The sequence below is a fragment of the Orussus abietinus genome, unplaced genomic scaffold (genome assembly GCF_000612105.2).
Source record: "Orussus abietinus isolate OABI.00-Male unplaced genomic scaffold, Oabi_2.0 scaffold36, whole genome shotgun sequence".
NCBI classification, from domain to species: Eukaryota; Metazoa; Arthropoda; class Insecta; order Hymenoptera; family Orussidae; genus Orussus; species Orussus abietinus.
The window spans coordinates 300,310-325,779 of NW_019394241.1; the positions used below are offsets into that span (position 1 = coordinate 300,310).

At 34.2% G+C, this 25,470-nt stretch overlaps 5 protein-coding genes across 8 annotated transcripts; 3 read left to right on the plus strand and 2 right to left on the minus strand.

Annotated features, from left to right (window-relative positions):
• Nucleotides 1-90: 90 nt before the first annotated feature.
• LOC105703815 (centromere protein I) lies at nt 91-7,279 on the minus strand. Its single transcript, XM_023432263.1, has 15 exons — nt 7,101-7,279; nt 6,700-6,828; nt 6,441-6,590; nt 4,646-4,734; nt 4,423-4,553; nt 4,167-4,347; nt 3,988-4,100; nt 3,763-3,917; nt 3,443-3,643; nt 3,255-3,358; nt 2,986-3,177; nt 2,492-2,616; nt 2,308-2,425; nt 1,947-2,117; nt 91-1,837 (listed from the first exon to the last, which is right to left on the minus strand). Exons 1-15 carry the CDS (start codon nt 7,153-7,155, stop codon nt 1,742-1,744), a joined length of 2,010 nt encoding a protein of 669 aa, XP_023288031.1. The 5' UTR covers nt 7,156-7,279; the 3' UTR covers nt 91-1,741.
• LOC105703901 (vacuolar protein sorting-associated protein 33A) lies at nt 4,936-9,154 on the plus strand. The gene is made up of 7 exons (XM_023432264.1): nt 4,936-5,068; nt 5,607-5,800; nt 5,863-6,344; nt 7,698-7,979; nt 8,079-8,627; nt 8,706-8,828; nt 8,908-9,154. Exons 1-7 carry the CDS (start codon nt 4,964-4,966, stop codon nt 8,997-8,999), a joined length of 1,827 nt encoding a protein of 608 aa, XP_023288032.1. The 5' UTR covers nt 4,936-4,963; the 3' UTR covers nt 9,000-9,154.
• Nucleotides 9,155-9,176: 22 nt separating this feature from the next.
• On the minus strand, nt 9,177-10,222 carry LOC105703904 (cytochrome c oxidase subunit 6b-1). 2 transcript variants are annotated; one of them, XM_012432678.2, is made up of 3 exons: nt 9,783-10,222; nt 9,517-9,724; nt 9,177-9,435 (listed from the first exon to the last, which is right to left on the minus strand). In XM_012432678.2, exons 1-3 carry the CDS (start codon nt 9,856-9,858, stop codon nt 9,201-9,203), a joined length of 519 nt encoding a protein of 172 aa, XP_012288101.1. In that variant the 5' UTR covers nt 9,859-10,222; the 3' UTR covers nt 9,177-9,200. The 2 variants fall into 2 exon arrangements, with proteins under 2 accessions (XP_012288101.1, XP_012288100.1); XM_012432677.2 differs by having other exon boundaries at nt 9,177-9,724.
• A 116-nt stretch (nt 10,223-10,338) lies between these two features.
• LOC105703902 (dolichyl-phosphate beta-glucosyltransferase) lies at nt 10,339-12,597 on the plus strand. Its single transcript, XM_012432673.1, has 5 exons — nt 10,339-10,521; nt 11,065-11,239; nt 11,316-11,512; nt 11,588-11,696; nt 11,765-12,597. Exons 1-5 carry the CDS (start codon nt 10,459-10,461, stop codon nt 12,205-12,207), a joined length of 987 nt encoding a protein of 328 aa, XP_012288096.1. The 5' UTR covers nt 10,339-10,458; the 3' UTR covers nt 12,208-12,597.
• A 2,019-nt stretch (nt 12,598-14,616) lies between these two features.
• On the plus strand, nt 14,617-25,167 carry LOC105703954 (mitochondrial amidoxime-reducing component 1). Of its 3 annotated transcripts, none has more exons than XM_012432777.2 (5): nt 14,617-14,873; nt 19,285-19,586; nt 21,567-21,848; nt 22,504-22,781; nt 23,260-23,422. In XM_012432777.2, exons 1-5 carry the CDS (start codon nt 14,870-14,872, stop codon nt 23,420-23,422), a joined length of 1,029 nt encoding a protein of 342 aa, XP_012288200.1. In that variant the 5' UTR covers nt 14,617-14,869. The 3 variants fall into 3 exon arrangements, with proteins under 3 accessions (XP_012288200.1, XP_012288198.1, XP_012288201.1); XM_012432775.2 differs by lacking the exon at nt 14,617-14,873 and adding an exon at nt 15,321-15,452 and having other exon boundaries at nt 23,260-25,167; XM_012432778.2 differs by lacking the exon at nt 14,617-14,873 and adding an exon at nt 18,336-18,350 and having other exon boundaries at nt 23,260-25,167.
• Nucleotides 25,168-25,470: the final 303 nt, after the last annotated feature.

Here is a 25,470-nt window from a genome sequence, read left to right on the forward strand (position 1 = left end):
GTGAGAAAGTCATTGTCGTATTTTATATTTCTTAAAAGTCTTAAAGTTTCACGGTACATAAAAAAACAATTGTAAACTACAAGTAATGACTGAATATATTTTAACAGTAATGTTTTCTTCAATATGTACGTACGAAGTAATATTATCGATATTATGCAATTCTTCAAAAACATGTACAATACTTTTCAAACTATCACGATCTTCATTATACATTATTTTATTAATTATACAAAAAAACTCTTGGGTCGATGTGATCTTAGAACATATACTGTTGAGTTGGTATCTTACAAAACATAAAGTAAATCACATATTTCTATAAATAAAAAAAAATGAGTTTATATTAAGGAAGCCGATACTTAGGTTCAATACTGTGCTATTCATTATCGCACTTTATACCACTATATACTGGCTACGTATTTTTTACGGACGAACGTGAGGAAAAAGAAATAATAAGAACTTATTCTCAAACGTAGCAAGACCGAGAAAGCAATCATACCTATTACTCCATTTTTGTATTCATGATTTTCGTTATTGAGCAGAAAAACGTTTTATAATTTAAGCTAAAATCACTGCCTTGCAGACATCTGTATAAATTATCTTGGCTCGATTTTTATAATAAAACCATATGTAGTAATACATACATATGGTTGTAAATTTCTATTTCAGTAGGTGTTCCATAATAATTGTTTCTAATTTACAGTTAAGTAAAATGTTACGTTAATTTCCAATTAATCAGACAGTACGTTTAACTAAACGTACATTACCACTTGACAAAAAAAAAATGTGAATAGTAATTCTTATAGATATACAAGAAAAAGTATTGCTGAAATTTCACAGGTTTATTTATTTTCATCCTGTTATTAATATTCAAGCTGTTTATATCCCATCATTAGGAAACCTATTTAAAATTACAGAGCAAGAGAAACATTACAGTAAAATAGAACATCCAGAGATGTTAAAATTACACCGTTTGTTACTTGTTATAACCTTTTGACTTATAGGATGTAACTCATTGAAAATAATAGTAATTTTCTGAAATGAAATCTTTGGATTTCGCACAGTTTAGTACAGTACAATAATCGCTATCACCTGAATGAAACTAAGAAAAAAAAAAAGAAATTAAATTATTTGTGCTGCAAAATAAACATTCGTAATGTCCAGAGAAATAGTTATTTCGGATGAATACATTTTGTGTATTAATTATTAATGTAATAATTAATATCAATGATATCACGGCAAGAAGTTAATTGTACGTTACCTAAATACAGTAGAAACTTAGGAATTTAGTTGATATACTCAAAGAGCATACCAATCGATCAATGTACATTAATAAACAGCGCAATTTGATGAAGTCTCTATGTGAATTTAAGATTGAGACGTAATTCAGGTGAAAGATACGTATGCAAGACTGTTAAATGGAATGTAAATTGAAGCAAATAAATAAAATAAATCACGGAATTACTATTTCGTATTTAGATGTATACATGCATTTGGCTAAATACATTTCTGTAAGAATAATATCGTTAAATATGTCATTTGAATTTCAAAATAGGAATTATACATCATTATGGCATAGTTTATCTTCATATCTAGGAATTAAGCACTAACCTTATCTTTTAGGATATTTTATACATTTATAACAAATTCAAAATACACTTTTTACATTAATTATAAACTTTAAATTATCGGTCATAAAACAAATTAAAATGAGATATACCATTCAAAACTGTTCTATACTAATTTATATTTCCTCATCACTTGATTCTGCAGATTCAAGAACAGCTGTTAGTAACTCACTAATTGCCGGATAATAATGACCAGCCACATTTAGATAATCCTGAAAAGTAAATAAATTTGCTTTATCCGATTTATACAACTGATTAGGATATTAAAATCATAATCTTGCAATAATTACAAATATGTAAGATACGTTGATAGAAAATTACCTCAGTGGTACTTATTGGCAACCCCGATTTACCTAATATAAAATTATATGGAATCACTGCATAATGATAATTAATACTAAATTGTCTATCTAAAACATGGACTGAAATATCTTCGGTTATGTTATCTGGGATATTTTTTAGAAAATATCCACCCCTTCTGGAAGTAAATGCCTGAAAATGAATGGTATAACTAAGTGATATTGATATTATTAACACATTAAACGCGGAGTATAATTATTTTCATATGGAATCCTTGACGCTATTCCGATTATACGGAATCAACGAATAAAATGTTAAGTGTCGATATCATGCAACCTACGTGACGTTTAATGTGTTAAAGAACAATATTATCTTCACATACCTCATTTTGCAACAATGCGTTTATTAAATCCCGGCCGTACATGTGCAAAGATTCAATTTCTTTCTGAAATAACTTCCTTGCTTTCCATTGTTTCATACGTTCATTCATTTCACGGTATCTAAAACATACTTTCATTTTATATATAAAATATTTGCTTATGATGAAAATGCAAAAGTATTCGTACCTCATCAAGAGTGCACACACCCTTGACAAAATGCAGCAACTTTTGGTTATAAATCCTCCATAAATGACTGCTGGTGGTGCTAATGTCCATAACGCTAAATGGCTTTTAGTTTCTAATCTGTAAATCTGTTAAATACCAACAAGAAAAGAATTTCATATGTTATTCAAACATGTATGCAGTTACTTGATTGCACAGAGTGCATGGAGTTGATATATTTTATGTTACATGCAATGCACACCAAATATGAATAAACAAACTTGGAGACGGACTGTTTAGAAAAATACTTTATCCACTTCTTAACTGTGTAACATCGTGTACAGCGTGCAGCACATAATTTATTAATAACTCAATTAAAATTGGAAACACAAAAAAATGTTTAATATAAACATTGCTTCAAAGGGAGGCCTTAATATTTTGATATTACTTTTAAAGACAATAGACATGCAGTTTTTATGGGAAACTTTTTACAAAATACTAATTTATATTATAAATACCTCCTCATAGAACGTCAGAGCTTCGGACAAAATTAGTACATTGAATGAATGTGCACATAGACCAGAAATTATAAGATCCTTGGCCATTTTTGTAAGAATTGGTACTATTTCTGTTAGATCGCTAACTACACTCTTTCCCAGAAAAGGTGCAGATTGGTTTTGTTCACTATCACCAAAACGTTGGTTCACAAACTACTAAAACATATTGATAAATAAATAATTGTATAAGAAAATGGCAATAAAAATATACTTGTTGATTATATACCAACCATATTAACTAAGAGTAATCTAAAACTTTTTATTATTTCACATTTTTCCTTTACTGAGGATGCATGAAACATTGCTTGAAGATGAGGCATCATTTCCTGTAATTCTTATTTAAGAGGCTAAGAAGTATTAAAAGTGAAATAACACATTTAATTGATTGTGAACTGAATAAACTTAAATTACTACATACCAAAAACAGATCCAAAAGTATTCCAATGTAACAAGGCAAAAATCCTTGAACGATGCTGACCAGGACAGTAATACAAGTAATCGTTTAAAAATTGATTTACTACAAGAATTCCTTGTTGCATGTACCTAGAAAATTCAGCTGTCATCTCCAATAATTTATCTCTTTCTGCTTCGGAAAATTTATTGCTCTCAAGCATAAAAGCTATGTTGAAAAAATATTACATTAAAAGTTCTTCAAAACATAATTTGACATTCATTCATTAATTACACGCGAATACTTATATGTGCGATCACGTTTTGTTAAATTAGTACAATACCTACCTCTTTTAAGTGTATTGTAGAGATTGTATGAAAATCTACTTTGATAATCACAGTTAGCAAATGTTAGAAGATGGTAGCCAGCCGTATTGGCAAGAAGAGATGTTGCATTATGAGGTAAATCTATTGACAACTGATATTTTCCTAAGTTTTCCAAACTACAATCGATATTTGAATATTAGTAATTTAAATTTTTCAAATGTTGAAAATATGTCATTGGTACAATACCTTGTTACATCAAAAATTGATTTAGAGTCTTTTTCTCTAAAAAGACTGGAACCGATATGGAAGTAACCTACAGATGGAATTAGTGGTTCTTGATTCTTTCTTCGTTTAGTCAACTATAAAAAGAAAATAAAACTTATGTAGTTAAAAAGAATAGAAATACAGATTCACAACTGCCTTACTTGTACTATGTTCCAATTCACGTATTCATCAACATTTTCTTCAATATTCTGGCTGTCTAGGCGATTTCTTGCTTCTTCTAAACCACACCGCAGAAATTCTGGTATTGGTTTCCAGGCACTTTCTGTAGACAAAGATGGGATTCTCTCGGGAACTAATTCAGGTTTATAAGATTTAAATTGCCTAAAATAAACCTCTGGTTAATGAAAAGCTTAACTTCCCATAAATTAAATTTATTGTCAAATTAGTGTTACATACGACAGTAATGCTGTGATATGTTTTTGTGGTTTTGCATACCGATGCTGAAGTGCAAGTAATCTAGAAACCTGCCTTCGTGTAACATCTTCAGGTTTCGTTAAGGCATAAATTAATCTAGCAAAGTGAGACTCCTAAATGAATGAAAATGATATTAAAACAAGATACATCATACAAATTGTTCATATATGAAAAATTGAAATCATGAGATTTGCAAAAAACATACCAATTTATCCTTTTTTAACATACAATAAAAGAAAACATCGTAAAAACTATTAATAATAACTCTGTCAGCAAGTTGATAATTCCATATACCTGCAANCGCGATGGCTGTGCCATCTACCAGTTGCCGTTGGCGGCTCACGTATTCGTGATGGTAATACCATGCGGCAGTTGACGGTGATGCCGCCCTTGGGGGTAAAAAACGGTGAAAGCTAACGTACGAAACCAGAGGGCAGCACACGATCGTCGCGCGACCCTGCCCGTGAGCAATCTCCCAACTCATCTCTGCTTCCATTCTCTCTAATACTCATTGATCACAATTATGGCGTCTGCTCACTTGTCAGGTGGTAGAGTAAACATTGGATTGATTCAAGAACAAGCGAGGAAACAATTGTTGGATTTACTTGAAAAATGTGACGGAAAGAAGGTACATTTAATTAATGGTTACTTTAATCTTGGGATTGAACTAAATGTGGTTGGGTTGAAAAGTAATTTTTTCACCACTTCTTAAAGCCTTTACTACATTGCATTAAACTGATAAGATTTTTAACTAAATTTAAAACTTATTCACTGAATTTACTCACTAACTTCCATCATAAGAGGTAATATGAGATTCAAGGTACTGCAAGTTATCAAATCAGTGGGAGGTGAATTAAAATTGGTGACTTCAGCCTTTAATGTTGTTCATCTGTGAATTTTTTCGATTTAATATCCAGCTCATCAAGCTTGGTGTCAAATGCAATACCCAAATTATATGTTTGTGTATGTACTGTAAATTTCAATGACTTATCATTTGTAGCAACATTTCTTCGCCTTTTAAATTTTGTGCATGAAATTACATAAAAATTAATTGAAAAAGTTTATCTTTCAAATGTGCCGATATTTACCTAATTTATGTTGAAATTAACCAAACTGTACAGAGGTTTTGCAAGTAAATTTGCAATGTTCCTTACTTTTTCTAATAGACCATCATTTGGGATCAATCTCTTGCAGGACCTATTGGTCTTGTTGCAACGTACAGTTTACTGCAGGAACATGGACTTGAAAAAATGTATCCACTTCAAGGTGGTCAATTACCCCCAACAAATGTTAACAATATTATATTCATTACCAGACCTCACTTAGACCTTATGGATTTAATAGCCGAGAATATTCATGGGTACGTAGCCAGTATTGTCTCATTAAATAAACATATTTGTAATACATTAAATACATTTACAGAGAAGGAAGCAGATCGCGTAAGGAATTTCGCTTGTTCTTTGTACCTCGAAAAACTCTACTTTGCGAAAAGAAGTTGCAAAACCGTGGAGTTTATGGCAGCTTCGTAGTTATAGAGGAGTTTGCATGCGATCTATTTCCATTTGACAGTGATTTACTGTCGATGGAATTAAGTAGTGCCTTTAAGGAATTGAATTTAGAAGGAGATCCAACTTGCTTATATCAAGTAGCTCAGGCTATACAAAGTTTGCAACGATTATACGGAAAAATCCCAAAAGTAACTGGAAGAGGTCCTGCTGCAAGTAAAGTGTGGGAATTATTGAAGAGATTGAGCCGAGAAGAAGAAGACGTTAAAGTGGACAATTTAACAACCCCTGTGATCGAACATTTATTGTTATTGGATCGATCTGTGGATCTGTTGTCACCTTTAGTTACACAATTAACCTATGAAGGCTTGATAGATGAAATATTTGGAATAAATAACAGTAAATATATATATATATTTAAAGTTCAGTTTTCCAAATGTGTAATGATTAATTTATCAATATAATGCATCTGTAAAACATATTATGCATTAATACCTAGGATCCATTGAAGTGCAGCTATAGATACCGTCACTGATAATTCATTGATCGATGATATACACCACGTAATCATGTTCTCTAAGCTTTTGTTAGGTATGGTATGTATCGGAATTAAGCATTTTATTAAAGTGGCACGTAATGAAACCCCTAAAAAATGTATCATTATCATTAATAGCATGTTTATGTGGCATTAAGAATGATTTAATGTAAGTAATAAAATTATCAAATGTAATAAAACCCATTTCATGTAGCTTACTTATATCGAGAGACGTTATAACGTCCACTAATATTTCAATAACTGGAGGTGCCAAGCCTCTTCTTGAAGCTTCTTCTTGTAAAATAGTAATTACTACGTCAAGCCCAAGAGATTTTACACTTCTTTTCTCTAAAAATGGAATAAATACGAAAAATATAACAACGCACCCAGAAATAAAGTAGTCTCAAAATCAGATTTTCAATATGGTATAACATTACATATTATAATAAATATCCACTAATCGTATGTTATATCTAAAGTATCAAAACAAAAACGTCTTACATCTCTAGACTCATAGTTCTACTTTCCACTGTTCAATAAGTAATATTATCGTCGTAATACCTTAGAAAGTATCTAAGACTAATACAAAAAATGAGCTAATCATAAAGCACATCTTTTACCTTTTGCCTTTCTTAAAACTGTTAAACAGTGCTGTAGCCCTTCCTCAGTTGTCATCTTATTTCGAATGTTACCACGGCTCAAACTTTACAATTCAATGTACACATTATTCAATATTAAAACAAGAAAAGTTCATAACAGGAATACAAAAATATTCGTAAACAAGTACGAACACTTTCCCGCCTTTTCGCAACCTGACTTGTGAAACCAGAGATGAGTTGGGAGATTGTTCATTCACGGGCAGGGTCGCGCGATCGCATCGTGTGCTGCCCTCTGGTTTCGTACGTTAGGTTTCACCGTTTTTTTCCCCCAAGGGCGGCGCAACGAATTTCTGGTAGGGGCTCGCGCACTCGCGATGGCTGTGCCATCTACCAGTTGCCGTTGGCGGCTCACGTATTCGTGATGGTAATACCATGCGGCAGTTGACGGTGATGCCGCCCTTGGGGGTAAAAAACGGTGAAAGCTAACGTACGAAACCAGAGGGCAGCACACGATCGTCGCGCGACCCTGCCCGTGAGCAATCTCCCAACTCATCTCTGCTTCNTAGAATCACTCAAAGTACTAAAATAATTTTACGACAGCTTAAAAATATGTTGCAGACACTGTACAATTACCTGCCCAAAAGTTTCATGATTCTGATGATTCTCCAACAGTAATGTCCCTTGATAAGAAGGAACAAATAATTCTAAATTCAGGGGAAGAATTATTTACTGAAATCAGAGATAAAAACTTCAATGGCGTAGGACGGGTACTTAGCAGCAAAGCTAAGGAAATATCATTACAATTTGATGAAAGGCATGGTGACAAAAGTGTCCAAGAAATCAAGCAATTTGTTGCAAAGTTACCACATATGTTAGCAATGAAACAGTCTTTGGCAAGGCGTAAGTCTTTGGAGAATTTCATATCAATAAATACATTTTCATTCAATATATATGACTGTGAAATAGACTTTCAATAATTGTTATATTCTCCTTTACTAGATACTACAATTGCAGAAATGGTAAAAGAAGTGACCGATTCTAGTAATTTTCTTGAATCACTGCAAGTTGAACAGGAATTATTAAATTGCATTGATACTGATAAACCCAATCCATTCATTGAAGACTGCATAGCACAACAGCAACCTCTTCTAAAAGTCCTTCGTTTACTTTGTATTCAGTCCTTGACCAATTCTGGTCTAAAACCGAAATTATTAGACTATTATACAAGAGAAATTATACAAACATATGGTTATCAGCATCTTCCAAATATATTGAATTTAGAGAAAGCTGGTCTCCTAAAAACGCAACAGTCTGTTAGACAATATGCTGTTTTAAGGAAAGCTTTAAGACTTACGGTTGAAGATGAAAGTGAGATAGCACCGAAAGATATCAGTTACGTACATTCGATATATGCGCCATTAAGCGTCAGATTGGCAGAACAACTTACTCAACCAGGTGGTTGGCAAGGACTTAACGACGTCTTTGGGTTGCTACCAGGACCTACTGTTAATAGTTCCTCAACTAATACAACTTCAACATTGACAAGACGTATGTAAATAACTTGGCATGCATTGTTTGTGGAAAACAAGCTCACCTACATGAGATCTAAATGCTGTACTTTAACAGGAAATTCAATTACCAGCGAAGAATCAATTTCTGAATCTCCTAAACTAGTACTAGTATTCTTTATCGGCGGCTGTACATGTGCAGAAATCTCGGCACTTCGATTTCTCTCTCAGCAGGATGATTGTACGTATACCGTAACTTCAGTGCTAGGTATTAACATTTTTTCAAATAATTTTTCAATTAAATTGTATGTCTCTTACAGTAAACGTCGAATTCGTCATAGGAACAACAAAATTAATCAATGGAAATTCTTTCCTTAAATCTCTTATGGAAGACATGGAAAATGAACAATGAATATCATTTATTTTACTAATCTGTTGTCAATGTTATTCATTAAAATATACAACCCTTTCATTGTTAGTAAGTCTTAATCAAAGAAGTGTATAACATTATATTCTAATATTCTGGCACGTGTATGATAATTATTAAAGACTCAAATTTACAGAATATTTAAAGTTGAATTTCAGGAAATGTTATAAAAAATTTATTAGTGTCCTAGTCACCGTAACGATTACCAGGAAACTTTCCTTGTTCTCGAGCTCTCGACCAGGGCATGCGACCTTCGCTTCTATACCAATCCCACCTTTCAACCCATGATATTGGGCATATTGACGTAAATACTTGCTTAAACCATGTACATGCTTCGTGGCCAGTACCAAGTAGATGTTCACAGCGATGAAAGTCTGTATACATTACGAAGCACCGTAATGTTTGATTTTGCTGTTGAAATCTAAGCAATATTAATTTTATACTTAAAGAGGAAATTTTATACTTTATTGAGGAAATTAAGATTATGATAGGATTTACATACCTTGGATCTCGACCTGCCGTAGTAAAAGTTGTTGGACCCTTTTTCTCATCTCTTGCTTTTTTACATGGGTCATCATCATCTGTAACTTTACTGACTTCATCCAGCTTTAGCTTATTTTGATTATTAACATTGTCATTGGAAATAATATTTTTCACCTCATTGGATGTATCTTCTGAGTACTCATGATCTGTCTCACATGTTTTTTCCACTGAAACAGCATACGTCAATTTTAAGTAAAAGATTCTTTCTTCGCAATATTATATTACCTTTAATCGGTTCACTTTCTGGAAAACATTCAGTGATTCTCGATCTGTAATTTGGATCATCCTCTTTAATAGGCATCTTACCTTTGTTAATTAACGGAAAATAATATTATAAATGTTCTCTATATTGTCTTTTATTATCTAAATTTATTAAAACATTGAAAAATACATAGGAAATAATATTTTCAATTGCAAAAGTTACTAATGTTATCTAATTGATGTGAGCGTCAAAATCCTGATTCAAGGTACGTAGGATTCTATCATTTGACAAGTTTGAAGCTGGAAAACACGCGAGTTTTTTAAACCAGTTGAGCGTCAGTTATATACTATGAGGCACATAAAAGCCAAATTAAAAGAAAATACAACTTTGGTGGTAAAGGAGTTTTAATAAATTCTTTCAAACTGCATTTTTTAAAAACAGTACTATAATTTCCATTGATAATGGATATGCATATTTTCTGATAAGCGAGTGCATCATTTTTGCATACATGTATGTACATACATGCATTATACACAGTAGAATGATAAGCGGCGTCCAGCCATATCAGCAAACCGCTTCGAGGTCCCATGCGTCTCCATGAAAGTCCACACAACAAGTGGAATACGTGGCCACTTAGTTTTGATTATACTTCATTTTTATAACTTATTTTGAACCTCTTAACATCTCTTCGCCATCAGCATGTTTATATCTGGAATTTCCATCATTTACATTATTTTAATCCTCGTTATTCTCATTAGTCTGGTACGTATGACATTACGGTTAGGTTATGTTACAATTATAATTATTTTTGTTCCAAGTAAAAACAAGTCTGAGGAAATTATTTTATATTATGTATCAAACGATCGTAAGTTACTGCATAAAAGGAAGAATTTAATGAAATATCATGTAAATCCGTTTTGTTTAATTGTGTGTGAATATATATAAGTCAATGTTTCCGTTCTTGTATGCAGTAAGAAATGTATGCTTTGTGTAATGCATGCTGGATAACTTGTAGCAGATATGTCTAAGAAAATGACCAGGAATACTTAGTTATTAAAAACAGATGACCCATGCCATACCATGGATTATTTCTGTTCCTCACATATATGAAAGATTGTGGTATATAACTTTGTTTATAAACTTACGGTCAATCTGATGCATTTCACATTTACGTAGTTTTGAAAAAGATCAGTATAAAAATTGATTTTGTGATAGTTTAAATTAATATTGACACATAGTCATCGTGTACATTTGCAGTACATTTAATGTACAAGTTTCTATAATGTTTTTAAATGTTTGTTACAGTTTTGTTTAGTATTATATCTAACGACTGAACCATATCCTGAGATACGGAGGTCCGACGAAGAGATATTATTTTTTAATTCTCAAACTGGTCAAAAGGAAAGGTTTCCTTCCCTTGATGAAGATTGGAGTGTACACCTTAGTATTATTGTACCAGCCTATAATGAAGAGGAACGATGTAGGTTAATTAAGGAATTATTTATCAGTTTAATTAATTATTTATCAAACACTGATCATTTATATGCATCCTTTAGTACCTCCGATGTTGGACGAATGTTTAGAGTACTTAGAACCTCGAAGAAAGTCTGGATTTACGTATGAAATAATTATAGTTAGTGATGGAAGTACAGATGGTACAGCTTTAGTAGCACAAAATTATGCCGATAAACATGATACAATTAGGATATTAATTTTAAAGAAGAATAGAGGAAAAGGTGGCGCAGTGAGACTTGTGAGTTTATACATTCAATACAATTTTCCATATTATGAACAATTTTTTAAATATACTTTTCACTTTTTCATGTAGGGTATTGAATGTGCAAGAGGTAGCTTACTACTATTTGCGGATGCCGATGGTGCTACTAAATTTGAAGATTTGGAGAAATTGGAAGAGAGTATAAGTGAAATGCTACATTGTAAGTGATATTTTACTTTCTAATTGTTACGTCGTTCATATTTGAAGAAAGGTATTATTTCATTTCAGGTGATTATAAGGTAGAGCCAGATAAGGTTGCAAGTATGCGAGCTGTTGTATGCGGGTCTCGGGCGCATTTAGAAAAAGAGGCAACAGCCAATCGAAGTGTATTTCGATTAATATTGATGCATGGATTTCATTTTCTAGTCTGGCTCTTATGCGTGAAGAATGTGCGAGATACACAGTGTGGATTTAAGCTTCTAACTCGCGAATCTGCTAGAATATTATTTCGAGCCTTACACATAGAACGTTGGGCTTTTGACGTTGAATTATTGTATATAGCTCAAACTTTAAAAATGCCCATATCCGAAATAGCTGTAAATTGGACAGAAATTGAAGGATCAAAACTTGTTCCTTTCTGGAGCTGGGTACAAATGGGCCGGGATTTGGGTTTAATATGGTTGAGATATCAAATTGGAGCGTGGAAAATTAATGCAAAGAAAAAGTCGTAGTTTTTGAAGCAGTGAGAGAACTTGTTATATTGTAATCAATTTACTTTGTAGCTTATTGTAAATTAGCTACAATTTAACTAAAAATTGAACGCAATATTTCGAGTTGATTTAAAGTCGAGAATGCTGTCGACAGTACATAAGAACTAATTTTAAATTACTTAATGTATCATTTCCAAAAATGTACATTTAGTAAATGGTGAAACAACCGTACACGGTACATATAAAAAATCTGACTTATGTTGAAAGACTAGTACAACAGTCTCCTAATGATCAGTATCGATGAATATTGTAAAAAAAAACTTTTGATACAGCATATAAAGTATAGGCTTTATTCTTTAAATGTATTCTATAATAAAAAGATTTATTAAAAATATCTTTTTTAAATATTAAGTAATGCAGTATTAATTTACATAAAAAAAAACCATTACGATTTAGAAAATCGTTAAGTCTTGAGTACAGATATTTTGTAATGTAGTTAGCAATCAGAACTTCTTTTCTTTTACATTTACTTTATCTCTCCTGAAGAACGCACGTATTTTGTAATTTATCGTGAGTAGTATTATTTCTATTGCTATAGAATAGTTTAAAATTCATAATTGGCATCGGATTAAGCTATATATGGAGTTGCGTGCGTAATATTTATAAATACGAAAGTTGAAGTATTTGAAAAGATGAAATTCATTCACTAGTGATAAAAGTTATAATCGTATTCCTTCGAGTTGCCTTTTTAAAAAAACGTTCTTTCGTTGAACTGTATTAAATATTCTGCTGTTACTGACGATTTGCTTGCGAAATGTTTACATTACGCACTTGAGAGGATCAAAACCTTTGACTCTTGCTGACATACAGTGTATGATAAAATATGATTTAATAGAGAGTAAAAATTGAGCAAGAAATAAAACGAATGCCACGTGCTGCACTGAATTCAAGTACCCACGCTGATCTTAGTTTCTAAACTGCAAAAAGAGGGATTATGTAGGTTTTATATTAATATAAAAAAATGAGTTACATGACAAATGAATGGTCGAAGCCATGAACAGGCGTTTTTTTAACTATTTAAGGTGCATTGGCGATTTCACTTGCTTCTCTATTTTTTAAGGTGAAGTGAAATCCTCCTCAAATTAGTCGATTCGAATAAGACACTATTTTTAAGGGTATTGGAAACTTTGACACATGATTAGAGAACACCTATGAATTATGCTGACACTTTAAAAATTTGGAATTTCAAAACGAATTTTAACAGCCTAGACCAGAACCAAATTGGCGCCGAACTTTCTTTCACATTTCGATCAATATACAATAATTGAAGGTTCTGATATGAAAAACCAAAGTGTCAGGGCAATTGTACAACAATTTAGAACGCTCTAGTAATCGAGAAACTCGAATTTGAACGGGATAAATGCAAAGAAAGTGTCTTATGCGCTTATATGCTAAAACGATGGTAATGCGAGGTCTCTGAGTGAAAATTTAGTTGACATGGAAATCACAGATGGCGCAGGGGATCCCTCTAAATGTTTACGGAACTGATGCCATAGTTGTAAGAACGGCTCAGAAGTGGTTTGCAAGATTCAAAAATGGTCATTCTTCGAATGAAGGTCGGGAGATTTCTAACGCAGAGGCATCGAAAAACTTGTCGAACGATGGGACGAAGTTGTAAATAATAACGAAGATTGCATAATTGATTAATTTGTTCTTTATTATTTTTCGGGTAAACTTTTAAAAAAATTTTACAAAAGGGAACGGACTTATCCGAAAACCCAATAACAAATGGTTCACGTCTGCGCCTTAAAGACTATTATGATTTCATGCGACTATCAAACAATTACTGATAATGTATATGCGCGTATGAATTAAAATCACATTTTCTTCATACGAGTAGGAAACAAAATATGACATATATTAATCTTATGACATTTGATGATGAATTATGACAATGACGATGACGATGATGTAATAAAATAGATGACAGCACCGACGTAGTTCTGTTTTGTTACAAATATGTGCTGCATATACACTGTAATATCAGGATAGTAACATAATGTAAGATAGGAGTAACAAAGTTACGCTACATTTATATAGATATGATAGTAACAAATGTTAGGTCACCTGTTAGCTCTATGTTACGTAACTGTTAAGTTATTACATCGTAACAAACGTTATGTTATTTGTTAGTTTTAAGTTACGTAACTATTAGGTTTGGTGTTCAGTGAGATATGGTCGATATGAAACACCCTGTACAGATGGTCGTCTAGGGAAGGAAGGCACCCCTTTGGGACGCGAAACAGCCTCTCCAGTCCGACGTCTCGCGGTGTACCGAAAGCGCATGTGCGTGGACACCCATGAAAGAAACTACCAGCCAGACTCAGAGTACGAGCTGGTATGTACTGCACGTGCTCGGAAGGCATCCAGCATGACGTTACTACAATGAATATAGAGAGGTGCGGTAAAGTTAAACGTGAATTTTTAACGGTGCTTCGAAGGGAGACGGGCGCGTGCGTTACAACGGCGACTGCGCATGGTCCTCAGTTCACCGTGGAACGCTTCACAGAACAGTTCTTGTCCGAAATTGTTCGAGAGGGAAGATCGTAAGCCAAGTACCGAGGTCCGTATAGGTGCGCCGACCTTCGAGGACGCTGCCACTGGTCGATGACCCCCGACCATCATGGGTACGTATCTTTGAGTAATCCATGCGCGAGATGCACTTAATGTATAATTTCCGAGCAGATGGAACGATGAAGGACAAAACGTGATCATTCGGTGCGTAATGGCTCTGTCGGTAAACCAACTCGTGGGAGGACAAAAAAATTAATATATTCTAATGGTTCCACGCCTTTCCGGGCGCGGCGGTTAGCGAACGTTTAGCGGAATGAATGACGTTTTCCAACTGAGACCAGGAGAGTACTCTTCAAATGGAAATAAAAAAATGGAACAGCTTCAAAACACGCGTGTACGGCGAGGCCGGCACGAGGTTACCAGTTACTATGACGAGAGAAGCGTAGTAGAACGTAGTGTAGATAGGGGAATAGGACCTAACTGTGTAAAACGGGAGGAGATGGAAGCGCGGCTTGTCCGCCGACCGGTCGACTCCTCAGTTTCTCGCGGATCGCTGCGAGCAGTCCATCGAAGCTCTCGTGCGATCCACGCGGTCCTTCGCAAGAATTGTATATCCGTGTCAAATCTACACGGGTGCGCAAAATTCTTCTACGGGACTGCTGGTCGCCGACCCAGGCCTGCTACACCCATGGGTATGTATTTCGGGTTTTCAAAAGTGTCCCAAATGCTATCTGCTTAGGACCGTAAGTGCCGGTATGAACGAATACCTCGTGATTCGCTCACGTGGATCGCTGCTACACCTGCTACCTGAAATTAAGGAACTCGGTAGAGTTTCGCGCCAAATATATATACAGGCGCGAAACTCAGACTTAGTTTAATGATTAACCCTTTGTACTCCTAAGGCCAAGTCTTGGAGTTGACTACCTGCGTATAGCCAAATTACTTGGAGTACAACGCTAGTATCACAAAATATTTGTCCTATATTTTCTATATATTTAACGATTATCGTACATTTTGTAAATATTTAGCAGACATTTGAAATATTTCCAAAACGTACATAAATTTTTCCTTTAATAATGAAGCATCATGACATTCGAACGTGAGTATTTAATAAGAAACTGCTGAATATTTTTTATATTTTCCATTACCATGGTAATTTAAGACACAATGTCTAAGATCGAAAGTCAATTTACCAATGTACAGAAATCAGTTAATGTTTAAAATTTGCGAAAAAGGCGTATAGGTAAAAGACACAGACTCTTTTCTATTTCCGACTAGATTTCCCGGACAAGCTCTCTAGTTCAGGCAGTTCATCTACCTGTAACTGTTACAGAGGAATAGAGTGCACATTAACAACCATTACCGTCCATTAACGCAGTTAACGTCGCACCTCGTCCTGCAATAAGGTAGCGCATAGAGTTAAGGTGAAGTGAAACCCCCTTCAAATCAGTCGATTCGAATACAACACTTTTTTTTTAAAGATATTCGACCAAACTGTCCGAAAGTTTGACACGTGACTCGTGGTCATCTAAGAATTGGCCTGACACATTGAAAAATTTGGATTTTTCAGTCCACACCAGAACCAAAATGGCGTCGAGCTCTCATATTTCGATCAATATACAATTATAGAAAGGCTCTGATATGAGAATCGAAAGGGTCAGGACAATTTTACGACAATTTAGAACACTCTGGTAGTCGATAAACTCGCATTTGAACGGGATAAAGGCAAAAAAGTGTTGTATGCGCTTCTATGCTAAAACGATGGTAATGCGAGGTCTCGGAGTGAAAATTTAATTGACCTGGAAATCACAGATGGCGCAGGGGGTCCCTCTGCAGTCAATTAGGGCCCCAGAAAGCATAATCCAGAGGATTTCTGGAGTTTTACTTCGATTTCTTTATAATTATTGTACAAAAACGACAGGTGAAGTATGCCATTTGGTACAATACCCAATATAATTCGACACAGCTGTCGATATAAAAACGAACGTCGGCAACGTAGGCATTTAGAAAAATCTTCTTCATCGACGTCGATCAAGTTCCTCGACGTGTTTCACTTCACCTTAATGTCCGGCATATGTATGTTGGGAAATCGTCTCGTTACTTGACAGATTGCACACGGACCCAGATTCTGTACTGAATCCAATGTCATGGTCATTTGACATCCTAATCGGTGCCCATTGCGTTACAATTTTTTAAAACGGCTTGTCTTACGGGAAGGCTGCGACCATTACTTGGAAACCAGTACACGACCGTTACTCGACATCTAATCGTTGTTATTTAGCCCCGTTCTTCGCCGATTTCCCGTTTTCTGACCGAGTGGTCAAAGCAATCGAATGTTGGCTACCTGATGCACATTTTTTAATAACAAACTTACGGACGGTATTCTTCAGACTTGCGTACTTGTATCGTCCTCTCCATTGATAAGGCCAGTTAACTGCTAAAATCCACGATTTCCTTAATGAATATTACAATCTGGCTGTGATTAGGAAAACGAAGAACGAGTCAAAAATATCGAGCCACTCCTTGTCTCCTTCATTATCCGAAGAATTTAACAATTAACGGATATGTGCTCTGTTTCCTACCTAACGTTGTGGAAATAGTTTTCTGTAGATTTGCATAATTTTTCGATTGTTACATACCCGAACTGTTACGAAATTACTGGATTGTATCAATAGTTAAATATTTTTCGTAGAAAAATTCTGCATTTGAAGATTTGCATTATGTTTCAATCATTACATATTCGAACTGTTACGAAATTACTAGATTGCATCAATAGTTAAATATTTTTCATAGAAAAATTCTGCATTTGCGGATTTGCATAATTTTTCGATTGTTACATACCCGAACTGTTACGGAATTACTAGATTGTATCAATAGCTAAATATTTTTCACAGAAAGATTCTTTTGTAGGATTTCTATAACAGGAAAAAAACTTGTTATAATCGTCATTAAATTGATGGAAGTTCGAAATAGTGTTTACGTGGCTTCGTTTTGAATTTCACCCGGGTATTGTTATGGAAATTATTAATACGGTTTTATGGTCTGTTGACCAAGAATCTTTGAATACCGATATTGTAATTAGAGGCCCGTGTTCGCCGTTCAGGAACGAAGATTTAACGATCAAGATCGTTGAACATTTTTAAGCCTCTTATTTCATTTAATTTCCAACTTACTGACCTTGTTTCGTCGAGCTAAACATTCGTTTGGTCATCACAAATAGTTTAACGTTTTCAATAATAACGTATAATATTTTCGGGTCTTATTAAATTCCGAGAAGGCAATTTTATTTTTATAAAGAAGAAGACATTATGAAAGTCTCATAACAGCATGTACGTAATGAGGGTTCGTTGCAGTCATAAAGCTTACTTAATTATCAAAAGTCAGTGCCATTTAAGATGATTGATTTGATCTTACTCCGGATTGTATCCGACACTTTCTAATCACTAGCTGTAAATTCTGCTAATTAGTGATTAAAACTTTATTATGGAGATTATTATCCTCTATAAACGTCAAATTTGATGGATGAACAGTAAGAATTCTTTTTCCGGTTGTAAGGGGACGAGACGTACGTCGAAGTGCTCGTGTTAAGAGTAAATATTGTTTGCCTTATAAATTGTTCGCTATATCACTGCTAGATTTTAAAAACCTCAAAATACTGCAAAAAATCCAGAAAACCTTAACTCTTTATCATAAGACCTAACTTCTACCCTGGTAGCATAGAATAATTTCTAAATATTTATTTCTAATCTTTGCTAAATATCTCCACCGACAGATTTTTTAAGATTTCTTGTAGATTTCATTCGAAGATATCTGAAATATTTGTTGAAAATCTCAATGACATATTTACATATATAGAAATTATATTTTTTAATTTATGAACATATAATAAAAATACGTTTCTTTTACATCACGACTATTATCGGACACTTCATTTGGTATGAAAAAACACGAGAAATTTTTCTAATATTTTCGTTCCGCTGTTTCATTACGGGAGCAAAATGTGTGATTTTGATTTTAAATATTTTTAAAACGTTTATAATGTATTCGGCAGATAATATTAAAAAAATACTTGTATTAAAATGAATCGAAATGTTTTGTCTATCTGGTAGAAAGATATTATGAAAACACATGGAGCTAATATTATATAAATATTGTAGGGATAATATTCTAAAGTAAACGTTTTGCAAATATTTCAAATGTCTGTTAAATATTTACAATATGTACGATATTCGTTAAATATATAGAAAATATAGGACAAATATTTTGTGCTACTAGGGTAGGAGTACTGCATATACACATAGCTCGGCCACGAAGTGGTAATATTTTATATGAGTGCGATATTTATTTGTCGCTTTGAATACATGAAAATGTAGTGGCACTATAGTTACGCTTCGTAACTAAACTGAAATAAAAAAAATTACACGTAATAAACAAGTAGGATTAATAAAACAGTTTAAGTGAAAATGGTAAACTTCTTTACAGTTGTGGTATTAATTTTAAATGTTTTTTTTGTTTTATTTTCAGATAGAAGCAGAATGGCGTATGTTACAGCTGCCGCCGTGGGGACTGGCACGGCTGTTATTTTTGTATGGTGGTGGTGGACCAGAAAATACAAAAGAGATCAACCCCCATCAAAATGGAGAAAAGTCGGAGAACTTAGCGACTTAATAACCTTTCCAGTTAAATCACTAGGTCCAATTCGTATGACAGAAATGGAATGCACAACACTAGGGTTGAAGTCAGGATGGCTGAGAGATCGAACGCTTATGGTGATTGATCTCGATGGTCAATTTGTTACCGGAAGACAACTGCCTGCCATGGTTCAGGTAAAGGAAAAGAAGCGCTTATATACAATGGATGAAATCGATAAACACTAATTATGTGGGAAAATATGCACTGAATATCAAGTATCCGCGATAATTAATTCAGAGTTGGAATTAAAAAAGATAATGCCCTAGAACTTTTGTAAATTCGATATTAAATTGTAGAAGCTTCTTACCTACAATAGGAATTGTGTTACGCTGCATTTAGTAACATATCCTCAAATTGTCATGAAACTAAAAGGAAGATAAATTATCCGTAATCCCTCACGTAAGCGATATTGATATAATTCCGAAATATAATGGGTACAGAATGTCTAATCAATTCCAACCTCGTTAAGTATCTTGTGCGTATGTGCCTTTTTTATTTAGTATGGCAATAAAAAAAGCATACTTTTCATCAAATTTCAAGGAAATCATTGAATCTTAATTCGTCAGAGCATATCATTTGGTATATTCATTATCAATACTGGTAGTAGCCACATATCGTCAACCGAAATCGTAAAGTAGTGATATCGAAGTTTCCTTGTGTTTTTCTGAAAGTCGTTGAAATTGATCGTCTGTAACAGTCATGTAGGTAATAGGAAGAATTTCCGAATAATTTTGCGAATCACTAGGATGTACTTGGATTGCTGCGATGTACCGGATAATGTTTGCGTTAGTTTAGCATCTAATTTGCATAAGATTTGCATCCGATACGTAACTCCCGAAGATCGAGAGAACGATCGATGCACTAGATACGACCATCTCGGGATTTCTTATTTCTGGCTTATTGTTAGTTTCACGGTTAGTTAGATGAACCGGGATCGACCCACTTCGCTTCCAGAACGGAGATCCACATCGCTTGATTTCCTTCTTCCCGGACACATTTAACGGTTCGGTACATCCTAGTTGTTACACCTAACTTTCTTCAGGAAATCCAGGCGTCCATTGATTTCTATTTGTTGGACGTTTACCTAGTCACTAGAGAAGCGCCTTGGAAACCGCGTCCCAGTTGTCTCGTAAAACTTGGACACTGCAAAAGATAAAAATTAATGATTAAATAAACATACTTTTAAGACGTCATATAACAAGTTCTTATCAGAAGATAATTCTTCTTTTACTTTGTAAGATTTCATAGACATGACAAGAGTTCACGTCGCAGAATGATGATAATACAAAAAGCAAGAAGGAGAAGTATTAGTGTCGTAATCGTAGTACGAATTATAAACTAACAAATCGAAGGGGTATTTACTCAGGAAACCGGGGATTTTGATGCTTGAAAATATCTGGAAATCAACTAGAAATCGCAAGCAGAAATCACTGAAAATCGTTATAAATCACCGAACACCTTGCAATTTTAAGGTCGAATGTCACTTATGTTTTTTTTTTTATTAGGCTTTGAAACCAGCTATACAGGTTTATTCGCTATACTTAATTTATCATTGGACAATAATCACGTTTATAGTACAATCCGAAGAATACATAAATTATAGGGGTGACGAACTTAGATTTTAATATTATTTATCCTTAGAAAATGGTAGATGTGTCTTACGGGGTTGTTATCTATGAACGGTAAGAAAGGTTTCAATATTAAGTGGCCCATATTTGCCTTTCAATAATTTGTTTATGAGGTCCTTCCTAGTGTGATCGTAAAAGGGACATTGCCATAAGACCTGGTTGACGTTATGTGATCTAAGATCATATATGTGCCCATAATTATGAAAGTGGTCTAAGTCAAAATTAAAAAAAAAAATGAGTTTATCAGTTATTTCACGCCACATTATTTTAAACTAAATTAATTCAATATACTTTCGAAACAAAAAATATATGACTTAGACCATTTTCATAATTATGGGCACATATGAATGATTGAGTTAGGAAATAACAAATGTTGAGTTTGGGCAGTTTAGCAATTAAGGCTGTTTGGTTGGAAAGGGAAATGCTCCGATTAAGACAATACGGTTGGACATGTTTAATTGAATACTGTTAAATTTTGTCTGTTAGGTCTCACCTAGTGTTTCTGGATCCACATTAACTCTTCGAGCTCCCGGGATGATGGCCATTTCTGTTGACCTTGCAAGAATTCGAGGTAAGAGCTTTCGCGCTGCAGTCTGGGGACAAGCTGTAGCTGCTTGTGATTGCGGAGAGGAAGTCGCGAGATGGCTGTCCCGGTTTCTTCTTCAAGAAGATACCGGTCTGAGGCTGGTTAACTATCCGCTGGAACGATCATCTCGTGAAGTGCGAACGAAAAATCAGCCATTTCCCCTGACCGTCAGTGCTGACACGGTAAGACCGGTAGTTCTTTTCACGTCCCTAAAGCTATCAGCGCCACGTCATAACCGCATAAATCATACACCAAAATTTATTGCTTTTTTATTCCTTATTTATTACACAAATTTGAATTTTATTGCTCTAGCCGTTTTTAAAAAATCAGTGGCTATGCGAGTTTTAACATTAAGCTGACAGTGCCACCTGACATTTTGTGTGAAATTAAAAAGAATAAGTGGTGTAAAATGTAGGAAAAATTTATTGCTTATTTATTGCTTAATTTACAATTTTACTGCTCCACCCCTTGAGTCCAAAAACCACCCCCTGATTTATGCGGTTATGCTGACGTGGTGCTGCTAGTTTAAGGGACGTGCTCTTTTCCACTGTAGAGACGTCATTTTGGAAATAATTCTCGTAGAAATTAACAAATGCTGCAGATTTTGCAACTAGAATTTATTTATTTATTTGGCGATCTTCGTCAGTTTACGTTAATTTTGTGAAAGGGAATTTAGCGTATAGATCCTAGATTCTTATTTACGTTTCATTTACGCGTGTATGTCTTTGTCAACTTCGATTTGACTTATTCGAAGAGAATTAATTTGTTCGGATTTTAAACCATTATAAAACTAATTATCGGAACAATCGTTTTATATCGTGTAAATGGTTTCACCAGGGTGCTTATCCAGACGCAACAAGTTACTCACTTATAAATGAAGCTTCGATCGCCGACCTGAATGGACGTCTTGAAGAGCCAGTCATTCCGCAGAATTTCCGTCCTAACTTCGTCGTGAAAGGAGCTGAACCTTATTCGGAAGACACCTGGGATTGGGTTAAGATAGGCCAAGTGATTTTTCGGAATGTAAAGCCTTGCACTAGGTGCATCTTTACCACAGTGGATCCGGAGACAGGGAAGAAACATCCGAAGGTGGAACCGCTGAAAACGTTGAAAGGGTAAATATTCTACCTAGAGAATAATTCATCAAATTTCCTAAAAGCTGATTTATTTTACCCTGCACTAATATATGTAGAAAGCTTAACAAATTTGTACGAAATACACGCCACGGAACAGTATAAACGTATGCGTAATTCCGGGTCACAGTTATTCCAGTGCAGATTAGTTTGTTTTAAACCTTTATTTTTAATTAGTTTCAATGTGTAAATGAAGTAGTCTAAAGGAAATGAAAGATTTAAATATATTTAATTTAGAGTATTTATTCACCTTCCATTTGAATTTTTTCTTAAGTTGATATTTTATTATTTATAAATAATTACCGCTGAACGAAGTAAACCAATAACTGGAGTAGCGCAGATCAGAGAATTGAAAGAATTATTTATAATAGTTCCATTTATACTATTCTGTGTATTGCATTTGTTGTTATGTTATTATCTCAAGAGGCGTGTTGCCAATGTAATCACTTTTTATTTTTAGTTATCGACAAATAACCGATCCCGAGATTCACCGATATACTGGAGACAGTCCGGTGATGGGGATTCATTTGGGATTGAAAGGACCCAATGGCACGGTGCGATTAGGTGACCATATATACGTTGGAGTACTCAATGAAGAAACAATCCCAATTTCACCACCATAGCTACACCGCTGGGGCTCCTGTGAAGATGAAATTATTTTCCAAGAAGACACTGATTCGGTCACAGGAGACAAACATTCGTAAAGGATCAAATCCGTACACGTATGGCAGGAAAATAAGATATTCCTGCAAGGTGAATAGGGTTTCGAACGTTTCGTAAACGAATTTTGTAAAATGCACTTTTTTATCGTAACCGAGATTTTTCATTCGAGAAGGAATTAAGAGTAACAGGTTAACTTTTTTTTTTTTAACCAAATGACACTGGTTGCACAGAAATAAAATGTATGAATATCTCGAGATGGGCTCGTTGGCCCAATCAAAATGTGGCAAATCCTCTGTAAATTGAATATTGATATTTGGATACTTAAAGGTAATACACGCGCACTAATTTATGACTATTAGGTTGTCCCGTAAGTTTCTTCCATTTTTTTCATAGGACATGAATACACGATGCGGAAGGAACTTATGGGACAACCTAATAGAATTTCACGTTTCTATGATAAATACAGATTCATTACAATGGATTGTATGTATTTCGAGTTTAACCAATGTGGAATGTACTTGGTTATAAAATATAGACGTCCACGTACGATTAAAGTGGTCTTGAAGTGAAAAATGAGGAAAAGATTAAATTTAGAAAGAGTCTAATCTTAAGATTGTAGACACTATCTAAATACCCCACAACTGCGAGACCGTAACTATATCATTTTACTCAAAGATTTGCGATGTGACATCAATGTCTCTAACAATAAGATAAGACGGAACCTGTACTTCGTACTGAAAGTGAGGATCACGCATTGAAGAGTCTCGAGGACCGAGTTACACCTTAAGTAGTCGTTTTATAAACACCGATTGATACAGTTTTTGGTTTTTTTTTATTTATACACCAAAAAGCGTATCAAGGTTGCAGGTCAATATATGTCAATATGTGTAACTTCGTTACAATAGACCTCTGACAGGCTACTTTACTGCCTATTTTACAAAGTTATAGAATTGTCAAATGCGAACTCGGCGTTTTAGAGGCCGAGTTGTGAAAGCCGGATTTGCCATACCTTGATTAGAGTACTCATAAATTTTTCTTTTATAACATTCAAATTGGTGTCAGTCCTGCAGCGCGACGAGACGTATAGTATATAGTACATCATTAAGCTAAAGTTAACAGATGGCAACAAATTAGATACGCATGTCGACCAAATAACAAAAAAGATAATGTTTGTTCGAAAACTGAAAGAAAATAGACAATAATTTAATGACAAACAAAGGTTTGATAACTTGTTTAGTATATGAATGCGTCTACTTTGTACAGACCTTTGTCAATACACGTATGTATGTACTCATGTCAAGACCTCGGTAGACTGACTTCTTCGCAGTACAGTAACTATTTCTCTTGTACATGAATTTAGTGACATTTATAGGAAACTGTTAGATTTTTATATTTTTATGATGCGCACGTAGGTTACGTATATTTTATGGGAAATAACAATTGTGCGTTAGAAAATTTATTTAAAACTGTATGCATTCACATCGGTAGTGTTGTCATGTCAGGATTTGCATGTAAACAAATAATTGCAAAGAAAATTCGTTTGCGGAATGCTTAGAATTTTTGTTACGGCTCTGAAGATGCGCGGTGCTTTTAACGAATAACTAATTATTCGTATCATGTACTTATATGAAGAATATACTTAACATGTATCATTTGGTAAAATTTATCAGGTAACCGAAATACAAGAGACTGATAAAACCACTTATTAATACAGTGTATACGAGTTAACATTATGAACAAAATAAGGTAACATGTATGAATGCTGCAATATGATTAATATTTAGTCAATGTGTATGTCCATGTTTATTATATTATAATATTGAACCGTATTTTTCTACAATTATTATGTTTAATCGGCTTATCTAATTACTACCTGCGAGCGAAAATTACGGTCATAAACTATGAAAATAAAGTTACTATCTGATTACAAGAATAGTAAATACGTTTTATAGCTTGTTTTATTATTGGAAGCATATACCGAACACGGCAACGTATGCTTTGTAAGAAC